The 16,852-nt window shown below is 37.4% G+C and overlaps 1 protein-coding gene and 1 long non-coding RNA gene across 2 annotated transcripts in view; one reads left to right on the forward strand and one right to left on the reverse strand.

Annotated features, from left to right (window-relative positions):
- Positions 1-1,831: 1,831 nt before the first annotated feature.
- The window catches only part of LOC126069617 (uncharacterized), a 30,739-nt gene continuing 15,718 nt past the window's right edge, over positions 1,832-16,852 (reverse strand). Inside the window, exons 2-3 of the long non-coding RNA XR_007515983.1 lie at positions 12,219-12,244; positions 1,832-1,874 (exon numbers count right to left, since the gene is read on the reverse strand). This is a non-coding gene — a long non-coding RNA (uncharacterized LOC126069617). The remainder of the gene's footprint in view (positions 1,875-12,218; positions 12,245-16,852) is intronic.
- Positions 4,659-16,852, forward strand: part of CLIC2 (chloride intracellular channel 2) — a 43,318-nt gene continuing 31,124 nt past the window's right edge. Inside the window, exons 1-3 of the mRNA XM_049873171.1 lie at positions 4,659-5,043; positions 12,646-12,755; positions 12,882-13,007. Coding sequence (XP_049729128.1) covers positions 4,987-5,043; positions 12,646-12,755; positions 12,882-13,007 — 293 coding nt within the window. The 5' untranslated portion in view covers positions 4,659-4,986. The remainder of the gene's footprint in view (positions 5,044-12,645; positions 12,756-12,881; positions 13,008-16,852) is intronic.

A 16,852-nucleotide genomic window follows, 5' to 3' on the forward strand; every position in this document is an offset into this window, starting at 1 on the left:
CATACAACCCAGAAATCCCACTCCTCGGAACATACCCTAGAGAAATAAGAGCCTTCACACAAACAGATATATGCACACCCATGTTTATTGCAGCTCTGTTTACAATAGCAAAAAGCTGGAAGCAACCAAGGTGTCCATCAACGGATGAATGGTTAAATAAATTGTGGTATATTCACACAATGGAATACTACGCATCGATAAAGAACAGTGACGAATCTGTGAAACATTTCATAACATGGAGGAACCTGGAAGGCATTATGCTGAGCGAAATCAGTCAGAGGCAAAAGGACAAATATTGTGTAAGACCACTATTATAAGATCTAGAGACATAGTATAAACTGAGAAGAACACATACTTTTGTGGTTACGGGGGGGAGGGAGGGTGGGAGAGGGTTTTTTACTGATTAATTAGTAGATAAGAACTGCTTTAGGTGAAGGGAAGGACAATACTCAATACTTGGAAGGTCAGCTCAACTGGACTGGCCCAAAAGCAAAGAAGTTTCCGGGATAAACTGAATGCTTCAAAAGTCAGCGGAGCAAGGGCAGGGGTTTGGGGACCATGGTTTAAGGGGACTTCTAAGTCAATTGGCAAAATAATTCTATCATGAAAACATTCTGCATACCGTCTGGGGTCTTAAATGCTAACAAGCGGCTATGTAAGATGCATCAGTTGGTCTCAACCCATCTGGAGCAAAGGAGAATGAAGAACACCAAGGTCACACGATAACTAAGAGCCCAAGAGGCAGAAAGGGCCACATGAACCAGAGACCTACATCATCCTGAGACCAGAAAAACTAGTTGGTGCCCGGCCACAATGGACGACTGCCCTGACAGGGAGCACAACAGAGAACCCCTGAGGGAGCAGGAGATCAGGGGGATGCAGAGCCCAAATTCTCATAAAAAGACCAGACTTAATGGTCTGGATGTGACTAGAGGAATCCCGGCGGTCATGGTCCCCAAACCTTCTGTTGGCACAGGACGGGAACCATCCCCGAAGACAATTCATCAGACATGAAAGGGACTGGACAGTGGGTGGGAGAGAGATGCTGATGAAGAGTGAGCTAATTATATCAGGTGGACACTTGAGACCGTGTTGGCATCTCCCGTCTGGAGGGGGGATGGGAGGATAGAGAGAGTTGGAGGCTGCCAAAGTTTTCACGAAAGGAGAGACTGGAAGGGCTGACTCATTAGGGGGAGAGCAAGTGGGAGTAAGGAGTAAGATGTATATTAACTTATATGTGACAGACTTGATTTGTAAACGTTCACTTGAAGCTCAATAAAAGTTAATAAAAAACACACACACACACAAAAAAAAGAAATGCAAGACTTGTACTGTAAAAACTACAAAATATTGCTGAGAAAAGATTTCAAAAATACATCTCAATAAATAAATATCCACTCCATTATTGTTAAGTCATTACTGTTAACAATATACCCCAAAAGAATGTATAGATTTAAAATTTCCTTACCGAATTATAGCAAGCATTTTTGCAGAAATTTATAAGCTAACTCTAAAATTTATCTGGAAATGCAAAGAAACCAGGATAGCCAAGAGAATTTTAGACACAAAGAAAAAAGTGGGAGGACTTTCACTTCTTCATTTCAAAACTTACTATAAAGCAGTTATCAAGTATGGTATCAGCAATGGGGAAAGGATAGTCTTTTCAGCAAATGCTGGTAGGCCAATTGAATATCCACATGCAAAAAGATTAATTTAGACCCTTATCTCATACCATGTACAAAAATGAACTCACAAAGGATCACAGACTTAAATACAAGGGGCAAAACTTTAAAAAGAAAACATAGGATAAAATCTTCATGACCTTGGGTTAGGTTAGGCAAAGAGTTCTTAGATACAACACCAAAGAGCACAATCTATAAAAGAAAAAAAAAGATAAATCAGATTTATTAAAATTCAAAACCGTTGCCCTTCAAAATATAGCATTAGGAAAATAAAAAGAAAAGCCAGAGATGGGGAAAAAATATTTGCAAATCATATATCTAATAAGGGTCTAGTATTGGAACTGACTCGGCAGCAACTAACAGCAACAACAATCCAAAATATATAAAGAACTCTTACAACTCAGCAATGTAGTAAAAAAACAAAATAACTCAATTTAAAAAACAGGCAAAGGATCTGAATACACATATTTACTCATAGTGACCCTATAGGACAGAGTAGAACTGCCCCATAGGGTTTCCAAAGAGAGCCTGATGGATTCAAACTGCTGACCTTTTGGTTAGCAGCCAAGCTCTTAATCTCTATGCCACCATGACCCAGCAATTCCACTCTTAGTTGTATACCCAAGAGAACTGAAAACACACATTCATAATATTCCCAAAGTGGAGATGACCGAAATGCTCATCAAAGATGAACAGATAAACAAAACATGGTATATACATATTATTCATTATTCAGTCATAGAAAGGAATACAGTTTTGATACATGTTATGACACGGATGAACCCTGAAAACATCATGCTAAGTGAAAGAAGCCAGACACAAAAAGACAAGTATTATAGATTCCACTCATAAGAAATATCTAGAATAGGCAAATTCAGAGAGACAGAAAGTAGGTTAGTGGTTGCCTGATGCTGGGAGTGGTAATGGGGATTGACTGCATGAGGGCAAAGGAGATGTCACTGAGATGATGGAAATGTCTAAAGCTGGATTGTAGTGATGGTCACACCACCTGATAAATTCACTGAAAATTGCATTTATTGCACCGATGGTATGTTAAAGACATTTATCTGAATGAATTAAAAAGAGCGAACTTTATGGTATGTAGATTATACTTTGCTGAACTTTTTTTTAGAAGCACTCTGGGGACAGAAAGAAAGGAAGGGGGGGAGGAAAGGAAGGGGGTCAGGAGGTCATCTATTTACTTTGACCATTTATTTGAGCCCATACAGAGCTTATTAGGCTGTTGTTTGTTGTTGTTGTTGCTGTGGTAATGGTAGGGATGGTGGTTTTCCCATGAGGGCTAAGGACCAAGCAGCAATTTGGTCTTAAAAAAAAAAAAAATTCAAGTTTTAATTAAAAAAAAAAAAAAGAAATGTTGCTGGACTGAAATTTGGAGTAGCAGCGCGGGCAAAGTGGAGTGAATGGACTTTTAGAATATTCAAGATGTAAAAATGACAGGACTTTGTACTGACTGGCTATTGGGAGTGGATAGGAGGATGGCTCAGACTTGGCGTGCTTAAAGTTGAATTCCTGTTGTCCTCCCACTTGCTTGTCCTGCCATGCTGCCAATGTCAGTGAGTGGACCAGCACCCTGGTACAGAGCAGGCATTCACTGATTGTCTTTGGCGTGAGCAAATGAGTGAATGGAGTAAAAATATGGCCAAACAAAGCATTCACCAGACCCTGATAGACAGCCAATCTTAAACTCACCATCAAGGTCAGGCACAGCCGACTTCTACCACAATTCCCCTCTCACTTTTAAGACCACTTGGGAAATTATCAGGTCCCACACTCAGAACACCCACCTTCATGGCAGCCACTCCTTGTGTGGAACAAGCAGGTGTGGCACAGGCCGTGTTTTGCCAAGAGGCTCTTATCCTGTAAATCTTTGCATGGGACAATGGCAGGTGCATGTTAAGTCCACATAAACGAGGGCAATGTTTGGTGTTGCTGTAGAAAGAGGGTCATGGTGGTACCCAATTTGTTCAGTCTGTCTCCAACCAGGGTGAGACTCCTACCAGCAAAACCCAAAAAACCCACTGCGGTCGAATCGATTCTGACTCATAGTGACCACATGGGGTTTCCAAGGCTGTAAATCTTTATGGAAGCAGACTGCCACGCCTTTCTCCCTACGAGCAGCTGGTGGGTTCAAGCCTCCGACCTTTTGGTTAGCAGCGGGGTGCTTTAACCATTGCACCACCGGACCTTCTTTTTACCAGCAAAGATGTTTATTAATCCAGGCCTCCCTCCTCAGTCTTAACAGGCAGAAAACACAGCTGCCAGAGATCTAGAGCCACTTGTGGTTCCTGATGCAGATGCCAAAACAAAGAAGTGATGGGTTCCAGTCCCTGATTCCTAGAAATAAAGAACTAGGTGAGGCACTCGAAAGAAGTCTCCAGACTCGACCCCAGCGAATACTTCCTGGTTATAGAAGAGAAGTGAAATTTATAACCCAAAAGGGAAATCTGGCTTGTGTGAGCAATAGAATCGAGGGTGGGGACATTTGATAAAATACACACTTTTATCCCCCTTTAGACAGGATCTGGGAGACCTGGTGGCCCAATGATTAAGAACTCGACTGCTAACTAAAAGGTCAGCAGTTCAAACCCACCAGCTGCTCCACAGGAGATAGATGTGGCAGTCTGCTTCCGTAAAGACTTACAGCCTTGGAAACCCTATGGGGCAGTTCTACTCTGTCCCATGGGGTCTCTACAAGTTGGAATCAACTTGACGGCAATGGTTACACAGGATCATTGGATAAACATCCTTTTCAATGATAAAACTCAAGTCATTTCTGGCCCTTTTCCTGGAAGAGCTTTTTGCTGCTGTCAGGTTACAGGAACAGCAATAAGAGGCCCTTTTCTGGGCATGGAGCCCAGGACTCTAAGGGAGATTCTAGAGAACATCTGGTCTGCTTGATATATAGAAGCCAGCACTGCATGTGTGTGTCTGTGTGTGTATGTGTTTCTGTGATGGTGACTCACAGCACTGAAGCCTCTCTGGCATCACCCCCACCCTTCTAGCCAGCCAATTTACACATACCCCTTCAGCTCCTCCTTGGTTCAAATGTTAAGTCAAGTGGAAGGAAAAGGAATCCAAGAGCTGCGCTCAAGCCTTTAGAATTCTCTGGGCCCCACCTCTTGAGAAGAGAGGCTGGCCCAGCTCTGACTCAGTCAACTACAAGCTGGACTCTCCTTTTAAAGCACCAACATTACTTGAGCCTTTGGATAAAACTGAAAGAGTCCACGAGTATTGTGCACTGTACAGGAGGCAAAGGGCTGACAACTGACAGTAAGAGAGAAAGATGGCAAGCCTGAGGCCCAGAACTCAAGCAGACCCTGAAATTGAGCTTTTCGTGAAGGTAAGTTTTCCAGCTATAATAACAGCATAGGGAATGTAGGATTTCTTGACTCTGGAGTTCATCTTTTTTAAAAATGTTAACATTTGGGCTAGGAAGAATTTTGTAATTATTTTCCTAATTTGAATCCTAAAAGGGTGCCTAGGTGACTAGCTTTTCCTAGGTGACAGCTGGAAAACATCTCACCTGAAAAGGCAAGGTGATAATGGTAGAAAGAGCTCTAGAGTGATTGGTAGTCAGAGCACTTAAACTGTATTCTCAGCGGTTTCCTATGCAACCGTGGACAAATTCCTTCCTCTCTCTGGACCTTTGTTTCTCCATCTAGACAATGAAGGAGCCTGGCAAGATGGTCATTAAGGGCTTTTTCCAGCTCTAGCAATCTTTGTTTTATGAGACCAGTTTTGAAAGACCTGGATGGGTAGACGTGAAGGCCAAGAATGGCCTGAAAGCCCCTTTTCCGCACAGAGCTCAAACAGAACTTTCTAAAATTCTCCTACAGTGGACAAACATCACAGTAAAGTCCCATGGACACTGTGGGATGGAAAGAAGATAGGAGTCTATGTGTCTGTTATGTAAGAAGGAGAGATTTTTTTTTAGAATGCCCTTGCTTCCTCTTTATCATCTGCCTTGGAGATTTTTCACATCTCAACTTTTCAGAAAAGCCCTACTGGAAAACCCCTAACGTAGATGAAAGGCACATGTGTTTCTAAATTGGCTCATCAAGAAAAGAAAAAAAAAAGTTTTGTATGAGTTATTCCAAATAGGAATTACATAGTTTCCTAAATCCTTACTTACATTAACTGTTTATTTTTCCCTGTATTTTCATTGACTATTGGAAGTACTCAGGATAATAACAATAATAGCAAACTATCGTATACTTGTCACTTTTCTCAGCATTTTACATATATTGCCTTATTTAATCCTAACAACAATTTAAGGGGCAGGTTACCATCATTAGCATCATCATCATCATTATCATTAGTAGTAACTGTAGTCATCATAGTCATAGTAATATTGTCCTCATCATTTTCTAGGTAAGTAAACTAAGGCATATAAAGCTTAAGTAACTTGCCTCTAAAACTATATAGCCTTTTCATGACTTACAAAGACATAAAATAAGGCATGCTTATCAAACATTAAGCTAAATACATGTTAGCCAAAGTAATATTTTTACAGCCATTTTACATTATTTAACAGCAATTATATGTATACACCAAGGACATTATCAATCTGCCTTTTCAAAAATGTGAGAGAGACATTTGCATTCCTATATAGCAAGGTAATCCAAACAAGTGTTTGCTGGACTGTGGGGCATAAGAGCTACTTTTCCTATCTCTAAATTCCAGCAAAAATATGTGATTGCTCAGATGCTAGGGATATAAATGAGCCTTAATTTCCTAACTGGGCTTTTATATCAATCAATTCCGAACAGGAGATACTATCTCTACATGGGGTAATAGCTAAAGTATTCCTTTTGTCTAACTGTTCATTCAATTCAATAAAACTCTTCAAATCAGTTGTTGACATTGATTTGTTTATCTTCAAAGACTTCCCAAATATTTGCGTAGTAATGTGGACGGTAGAGGTTAATGAATTACGTGTTGGATGAGCAACTATTGAATTGAATAATAACTTTCTGGTTAAAATTGCTAATAATTTATTGAGTACTTCCTATATAGCAGGCACTGTGCTACGTGGTTTATTATTAATCCCATTTTACAGATACAGAAACTAAAGCAAAGAGCAGTTCAGTAACTTTGTCCGTGGTCACATCGTTAGCAAATGGCAGAGTTAGGATCTGAATCCTTTAAAATAGCTGTTTTGGTGAATAACCATATCCTGTCTTTGCCAGCCAAAAATAGTTAAGAGGTAGGTAATTCATCAATCAGCCTAGGGAATTTACATCCTAAAATTTTATGTGATGGCCTTTTAAATAAATCTTATTAAATTGTTTAATAATAAATCTTATTAAATTGTTTTCAACTGGATGAACTTTTTAGTAAAATTTCCAGAATTTCATGAGCTGGAATCCTTTAGAAATAAGCTTATAATAAATTATTAGCAATTTTAACCAGAAAGTTATTCTTTAATTCAACAGTTGCTCATCCAGTGCGTGATTTGTTAAACTCTTTCCTCCAAATTGATTTTCTGGAAGAACCTTGGGTATTATCTGATCCAGGCTTTTGTTTTGCTTTGCTTTGAGATGTGACCCACAGATCTCTAGAAGTTTCATGGCGAATACTTGGGGTAGGGGAGCACAGGGATTAAGAATTGTGAAAAATGGTAATGAGTAAGTTAAAAAAGCACTGTTTATTGCCAACGGTATCTCCTTTATACCCAACGTGATATCTTCCCAAAGATTAGATGAATCTGTGATTTCCTCCAGCTGCCTTTGACTGTGGTTCAAAAACTCTCCCACTTGTTCCCCATACCACCGATGGGATCCCTACAAGAGATAAAGCACTTTCCTGTCACAATTAAGTATCTATATCACAACATCTACATGTTCCACATAGCCAAAGAAAGCATTGCCTTTCAGCTCTGAATGATTTTGGCAAGATTTATATCCAGGAGCTAAGAACAAAAGATTTTATAATACATATTTTCCTCTCTCTAAACGCAGAGCTCATCATATTGGTTTGTTGTTCATTGATAAATGGCATGTTTGGGTTCTCTACCAAACACCCTAAAATTAAGTTTTAATCTAGTTCATACATACAATTATGAAATCTAACATATGGGTCAAAAAAATCTGAATAATATTTTTGTCAAAAACTTTTTTATCTGTGTGGGAAAAAGAGAAGAGATGAATGTTCAGACCATTTTTAAACTCTTTTAAAATTATCATAAAGACTGTAATTAATAATAATAATAAAAAACCCAACAAAGTTATTAGAAGGGAGAAAGCAGTATTTAAGAGTATGGGTTCTGGAGTAAACCACAGGTTCTATAGGGTCGCTATGAACTGGAATCTACTTGATGGCAACCAGTTTGGTGTGGAATAAACAGTACTGGGTTTGCTAAATGAGAAGAGGATCAGTGTGAGTCTTAAACGAGGCAACGTATATAAAGCACTGTAGTTGGTAACATAGCAAACACTCGAAAAATGTTAGCTGTTATTGTTGCTATTATTATTTTTCATGTTTAGAAACTTAGATCACAAACACAAAGAGAAAAAGTTGTTTTGGTGAATAACCACATCCTGTCTTTGCCAGCCAAAGATACTTAAGAGATAGGTAATTCATCAATAAGCCTAGGGAATTTGCATCCTAAAATTTTATGTGATGGCACTTTAAATAAGCATAACATAAACAGAAAAAAAAACTTCAGTTTTCCTGTAAAACTTTACTGCATTTCCCCCACACCTCACTGTTTTCCCTTTCCTTTTGCCAAAAGCGATCCACCCTTCCTGCTGTGTCTATTAGCAAACTCCATTCTTTTTCCTGTCTCCCACCCGAATCATGTTTCCACCCACTAACTCCAGTTCTGATTGGATTCTTAGTCTGACTTCTGTACACAACTGTTATTAAAAAAAAAAGTGTAGCTGCCAGGGTCAGTTGCCTCTTCCCATACCTCTTCACTCCCTGACACCATGAAAGAGGAAAACATTATTTCCTCTGTTTCACCCATTGCCAGGGAAAGAAAAGTTTGCCCAAAATTTTAAATTATATCCAGGGTTTCTGTGAGCTTACTATTGCTACAAATAACAGATAAGAGCAGCCATAAGAAGAAGTAACGTTTATTTCCTTCTACAGGTTACAGGCTTGTGGATAAGCGATACATAAGAGAAAAAAAAATTAGTTCCAAAAGATGAAAAATGCTTATAGCTTGGACTTAGGTAGTCAACACCTAACAGTGCTTGGGAGATACTAAGCATCAAATGAGCATTGAATGAATGAAGTAACAGCCATGGGAAAGGCAGGAACTGAATTTATTTAGGAGGTATTTAATATGTAAAATTGACAAGAATTGATATTGGATTGAATGTTGGGGGCGAAGCAGAGGGATGATTCCCAGTTTTCTAGCTTGAACAACTGGATGGATGGCAGTGCCATTCACAGGACTATGAGCCCTAAAAAAATCAGGTGAGTGTGTGGAGTAAAGACAAGAGGAGTAATTCCATTTGGTACATGTTGAGATTGAAGTGCCTAAAACCTGAATCTTCCGTAAGAACACTACATCAGCTATAGCCCTCTCAAGAAGTGGCTGTTTTTTCTTCCTCATTTCTCTCACTGATTTTTTTTTTTGAGTTCTGAGCCTGGAGATGAGGCAGGTGTCCTTGCTCCTCACTGCTGTCTACAGGCCATTCTACCTCCCCCATTCCGAGAAATACCTATGCTGGGTCTCATAACATCAGACTAAGCCACTCACTACCCTTCCTTGTTATAGTTATCTTCCAAACCCCAGGCAGTCTCCCTTATTCCTTGAGGATTTTAGCTCCTGCGTCACTGTCACTCTCCTCGTTACTACTGCTGTCATAATTCTTGGTGATTTCAAAATCTATACAGATGATCCTTCCAATACTCTGGTCTCCCAGATCCCTGACTTGCTATCCTCCAGTGATCTTGTTCCACTGTCTCTCAGCCCCTCCTCCCACTCCCCCGCCATGGTCACGCCCTTAACTTTTTCATTCCAATGTCTGCAACCTCTGCACGTTATCATTTATATTGTTTTGTTCTGTTCTGCTTTTTGGCCTTTTCTATTTTAATCAACTCTACTGGGATATAATAACATAAAATAAAATGCACCCATTTTAAGTGCACAGTTCAATAATATTTCACAAATATATACTCACATGTAACCACCACCCCAATCAAAATATAGAATATTTTCATCACCTTAGAAAGCTATCGTCTCTTTTCAATCTTCCCCACACTCCCCGACCCCCTGCAACCACTGATCTGCTTTCTGTCAGGACAGATTAGTTTGCATTTCATAGAATTTTCTGTAAATGGAGTCACACAATATGTGCTCTTTTTTGTCTGACTTCTTTCACTCAGCATAACTATTTAGAGACTCACCCATATTGTTGTGTGTATCAATAGCTTTATTCCTTTTTATTGCTGAAGTATTGCATTGTATGGATGTACCATAAGAACCAACACAAGGACATTTGGGTTGTTTCCAGTTTTTGACTACTGTGAATAAAGTTGCTATAAACATTTGTGTAAAATTCTTTGTATGGCTATATGCTTTCATTTCTCTTTTATAAACACCTAGGATTGGAATCATTGTGTTATATGATAGGTGCATGTCTAACTTTGCCAGACTCTTTTCCATTTGACACTCCCACCAGCAGTGTATGAGAGTTTCAGCTGCCTCACATCCTCACCAGCTCTTGCCATGGTCAGTCTTTTTAATTTCAGCCATTCTAATATGTGTGTAATGGTATCTCATTGTGGTCTTAATCTGCATTTCCCTGATGACTAGTGATGTTAAGCATCTTTTCATGTCCTTATTTTTTTTTTTTTACCATCTGTATATCTTTTCATGTCCTTATTTACCACCTGTATATCTGTGTCTGCTCAAATCTCTTACCCATTTTTAAAGTAGGGTAGTTTGTTTTGTTATTGTGTTGTAAGAGTTCTTTTTTTGACATATTTTATAAATGTTGGATACAAGATCCTTTTCATTTTTTTAACAGTTCTTTTGAAAAGCAGATTTTAACTTTAATGTAGCCCAATTCATCAACATTTTCCTTTCTCTCCCTCACTCCCTGAATCCCAGTCATATTGACTTTCTTTCAGTTCCTTATACATGCCATGTTCAAGCCTGTTGCAGGCCTTTTGCCATTCCCTCTGTTTAGAATGCCCACTTCATGTCCATTTACCCAGTTAACTCTTACTCATCCTTTGAACTCTGTTCAAATGCCACTTCCTCCGGAAAGGCCTTGCCTGACAGACCCCACAGAGATTAGGTTCCTCTGTTACATACTCTCATAACATGCACTTCCTTCCTTCAAAGAATTTATCTCAGTTTATAACTTCGACTTTATTTTGGGGACTCTTTGTTTATTTTAATGTCTGTTTTTGCTTACTATTATCTTTTTAGTTCCTAGTACATGTTCCAAACAAACCAAACCCATTGTGTTGAGTTGATTTCGACTAACAGCGACCCTGTAGGACAGAGTAGAACTGCCCCACAGCATTTCCAAAGCCAAAAGCTTTATGGAAGCAGACTGCTACATCTTTCTCCCACAGAGCAGCTGGTGGGTTCGAACAGCCAAATTTTCAGTTAACAGGGGAATGCTTTAACCACTATGGCATCAGGGAGGGTTCCTTTAGTATATGTTAAATGCATCATAATTATTTGTTCAGTGAATACTTATTGGATGAGTGAATGGATGAATGAAGAATAGAGTCCACAGATAAATTCCAGTGTATATAAAATTTCAAAGCACTTTTTGATAAAAATATTGCATTCAATCAGTGGGAGAAAAATGAATATTTTAATGAATGGTGTTAAGACAACAACTAATTATTTGTAGACATAAAGAAAGAAAGAGAAAATACTAAAGCTGGAGTCCCAGTATACCCCTTACACCAAAATAAATTCCACATCGATCAAGCAGATGCAAAAATGAAAGCATGAAGTTACTAGAATAAAACAGAAGAGAATATTTTTGATAAAACAAAATGAGAAAATAAGTTTTTTTTAAATATTTATGTATATAAGACATAAATATTTTAAAAACTTATTTTTTATGTAACATTTATATATAAGGGAAACCCTGGTGGTATAGTGGTCAAGTACTATGGCTGCTAACCAAGAGGTCGGCAGTTCAAATCTGCCAGGTGCTCCTTGGAAACTCTGTGGGGCAGTTCTACTCTGCTCTATAGGGTCGCTATGAGTCAGAATCAACTTGGTGGCACCGGGTTTGGTTTTAGTTTCTATGTATATAAGGCCTTTCTAGACATATCACAAAAAGGAAAACAATGCATAGAGGTAAAGAGCGATAGATTTTATGTAAAATCTAAATTTTACATAAGACATGTTTTAAAAAATTACATGTAACATGCATCACAAAGAGTTAATGTCTGTAGTATACAAATAATTTTTCCAAATTAATAAAGAAAAGAAATAATTACCTTAATAGAAAAATGGAAGATTGACATGAACAAAACAATTCACAAAGTATGGAAGTCAAATGGTCAATGAAGGTATGGAAAGATACTCACCTTTCAGGAAGGAAATTCGGCAGGATCTGTCAAAATTCAAAATGTGCATACAATTTACATAGGCTTCTCATTTTAAAGAATACACTAAAGATATAATCTCAGAAGTGGAACAATTTATATGCCCAGAAATGTTTGTTGAGGAAGTGTTTATAATGGAAAAAATTCTGGAATATCTTAAATGTCCATCAACAGAGGAATGGTTATATAAATTCTGGTAACATGTAGAATTTTATCATTATTATGTACTCATATTTGTAATTTTATATATGAGGTGAATACCTTCATGATCTCTCTCTGACTGTAAATTGTAGATTCTATGAGAGAAAGGACTTTCCACTGTGTCCCCAGCAACTAGCTCAGTTCCCAGTAGGCACTCATATATTTGTTGAATGAATGAATGAATGAAGGCCTTTCTTTATCTTAATAGGCTGGGAGTGATGGGGAAAGTATTGGAAACTGTCCCTTTTGCCAACGCCTTTTCATGGTCCTCTGGCTTAAAGGAGTTAAATTCAATGTGACTACTGTTGACATGACCAGGTAAGGAGAAATCAGGACATGTTTATTTCTGGGGATTGAGATCAGTAGACACCAATACAATATTGGTGTTTGTATAATGTGTACTTTATCTACAGGCCTAACTCTCCTTATTTTCAATAATCATAGAAAGCCTGAAGAGCTGAAGGACTTAGCCCCAGGTACCAATCCGCCCTTCCTGGTGTATAACAAGGAGTTGAAAACAGACTTTATTAAAATTGAAGAGTTTCTAGAGCAGACACTGGCTCCTCCAAGGTACAGCATTTTATAGGATACTATTTTATTGTACTTGAGACAATGTTTTATTGGCCTGTTTATTGCAGATTAAGGATTCTTCCTTCTAGGCATCTAATTCGTTTTTTTTCAATACTGTGCATCTCTTTTCGTATCTTTGTAGTGGAGTTTTGCAAAGATTCCCCTTAATCATATCATATATGATTACAAAACTTCCCCACAGAATTATTTAATTTATGTAGGTAGTATATTAAAAAAAAAGTATATTAGGAAATGGAAAAGGATAGGCTTGGAAATCTGGGGAAAGCTGGTAAACTTGAGTGACATTTTATTTCAGACACATTGTCTGATCCACAATGGAGTTTGGAAACATTTATACTGATAGAAATCAGACTTATTTTATTGTAGACCTCTTATTAAATTTTCAGTCTTGACATAAACTTTAATTCAGTATGATCTCTTAGCTCTTCAGCTTTGGAAGCCTAATTTAAAAGTTCTTTGTGATTTCTGAGCCTACATGTCAAATGAAGCACATGATTAAAACTCCCCCTCCAATTTCAACTACTTAAAATTAATAAATAAAACATTTCAAAAAATTTTTTTAATACATAGCATACTTTAGAACAAGAAAGTAAATTCTCCATGGTCTAGAAATTGAGAAGGAACATCACTGAGGTCTCTTTTTACTGTCACCAGTGTCCACGTTCAGTTTCTATAAGCTGCCCCTTTTCATATGCAGTTCACAATATGACTATTTTTTCCTCTCTGGTCAACAAAACAATGTGTCTCTGATGCTTTACCTCCTTCCAAGGGCTTGCCTGATTCGGTCAGGCCTACCCAGGATAATCTCCCATTAAATTAACTCAAAGTCAACTGATTAGGAACCTAGTAATGGACATGATATTCCATCATATTCCCAGATACTGCCCACATTCAAGGGGAAGGCATTAAACAAGGTATAGTACACCGGGGGTAGGAATCTGACAGGCCACTTTAAAATCCTATATATCACACCAGCCTATGGCCAGGAACCAAAATAGAGTCCCCAAAGTGAGACAGGGTCTGTTCATCCTTAATATTTTGTAATTTCCATTTTTTCTTTTTTGACCCATGAATTATTTAGCTTTTTTTTTTTTGTCTTTTCTTTCTTTTTAATTCCAAAATCATGGGAGGACTGTCTGTCTCTTTACAATTGATTTGTAATTTTCTTCCATTACGAACAGAGAATTACATTTTAACTAAAATTGCTCTGCTGTGTTATCGTTATTTTGGTTAGAATTTGCCTGATGTATAATATTCTGGCCTTTTATTTTCAACCTTTCTGAAACACTTTATTTTAAACATATCCCTTGTGCTTAGCATATAGCAACAGATAGTTGCTGATGGGGAAACAGAGAAACTAGAAAAGATTTTGGTGGATACTTGGAGAGCGTTATGCAGTTCTCACCTCAGGACATTTTCCACATTCGGAGACTCTTCAGGGTGAAAGGAAAAAAAGACTAAGCAGAAAATCTCTGAGAAGAACAGAGCTTTCTTCAGTCTTGTGAGGGACTTTGAAGAATATTCAAGCATTCATACAAAAATCCCATGGAGCCAGAGATGAATCAGATGTAAACTAAGCCTTTCTAGGGCTGTAACATAGCCTTGACTCAGCACAGTCTCTGATAGAATCAAGGTGATCAGCCACCACTCTAACATCTCAACAAATGAAGGGGTGCGCCCTCTCTAAAAGAAGATAATTTGGAGCCTGCACAATTTTTATGCATGTTTATCATTCAATAAAAAACAACTAGAAACAACAAAATACAGAACCATACGATGGAAAAACAAAAGTGAAATAAGACAATAGAAACCAACAAGTGATCCAGCTAAAAAGAATTTTTATATAAATGTGAATGATATGTTCAAGAAAATGGAAAATATGGCGAAAATAGATGTAAAGATGGAGACTTTCACTGAAGAATTAGAATGTGTTTTTTATTCTGGTAAAAATATACATAACAAAACATATGTCATCTCAACAATAGAATATATTTTTAAAAGAACAGAATAAGATTCTGTAATCAAATATATAACATCTGAATTTAAGAATTCATTACATGGGTATTATAGCAGATGAGACACAGCAGAAAAATGCCTAGTGAACTGGGAGGTAGGTATATAGAAAATATCCAAACTGATGCAAGGAGAGAAAATATAATAAAAACCCATAAAACAGCCTTAGAGATATGTGGGATTCAGGGAAAGATCTAACATATGTGTAGTTATAGTCCCAGAAAAGAGGAGAAAGAAAATGGGGTAGAATCAGTATTTGAAGAGGTAATTTTCCTCCAAAGTTGATGAAAAACAGCTGCCCACAATTTCAAGGTCTATGAACCCCAAACAAGAAAAAATCAAAGAAAAATCACATGAAGACACAATTTCTTAAAAGAAACTAGAGAACAAAGACAAAATAAAGATGTTTTCAAACAGAGAAAAACTAATAGAATTCGTTGTCATTACTCTTGCATTAAAAGGCGTATATTTAATGGAGTTCTTCAAGGATGGAAGTATGGAGTTGCATTAAGTAATGAAGAGCAATGGAGAGAGTAAATATATAAATAAATATATATTCACTGTATACTGACTATACAGAACAATATCAGTAATATCTAGTGGACCTTAAAATGTATGTAGACTTAAAATGCAAGAAAACATATATGAAGCCTTGAAGGAAAAAAATTGCCAGCCAAGAGTCATCTATCCAGCAAAACTGTCAAATATGAAGGTGAATTTAGGACATTTCCAGATAAACAGAAGTTCAGGGAATTTGTAAAAACTAAACCAAAACTACAAGAAATACTAAAGGGAGTTCTCTGGTTAGAAAATCAATAATATCAGATGTCATCCCAAGACTAGAACACAGGACAGAGCAACCAGATATCAACCCAAATAGGGAAATCACAAAAATAAATCAAGATAAAAAATGCTCGGAACAGGAAAACACCAATGTCATTATGTAAAGATGACAACATTAATACAATCAACAGGAAGTAAAAAATGTAGTCATAGATCTTTCATATGGAGTAGACGTCAAGACGATATGAAAAAATAAAAGATTGGTTTAAACTTAGAAAAATAGAGGTAAATATTAAGTTAACCACAAAGGAAACTAACAATCTTACACATCAAAATAAAAAACAAGAAAAACATAAAGACTCAGCAAATACGAAATCAACAGCAATGAAAAGGATGAAAAGAAAATACATAAAGAAAAATGACTCAGCACAGAAAATTAAGTGGAACAAAAAAACTGTCAACAACACACACACACACAAATACATCAAAATGACAGCACTAAACTCATATCTATCAATAATTACACCGAATGTAAATGGACTAATAAAGAGACAGAGAGTGGCAGAATGGATAAAATACACAATCCGTCTATATGCCACCTACAAGAGACACACCTTAGACTGAAGACACAAACTAAAACTCAGCAGATGGGAAAAAAAAAACATATCAAGCAAACAACAATCAAACAAGACCAGGAGTGGCAATATTAATCTTTGACAAAATAGGCTTTAAAGTAAAATCCAACACAAAGGATAAAGAAGGACACTACATAGTGATTAAAGGGTCAATACACCAGGAGAACATAACCATAATAAATATTTATGCACCCAATGACAGGGCTCCAAAACACATAAAACAAACTCTAACAGCACTGAAAAGTGAAATAGCTCCACAATAATAGTAGGAGACTTCAACACACCACTTTCGGTGAAGGACAGAACATCCAGAAAGAAACTCAATAAAGACGCAGAAGATCTAAATGCCACAATCAACCAGCTCGACCTCATAGACATACAGAGAACACTCCA

Source organism: Elephas maximus, chromosome X (genome assembly GCF_024166365.1).
Source record: "Elephas maximus indicus isolate mEleMax1 chromosome X, mEleMax1 primary haplotype, whole genome shotgun sequence".
Classification (NCBI taxonomy): Eukaryota; Metazoa; Chordata; class Mammalia; order Proboscidea; family Elephantidae; genus Elephas; species Elephas maximus.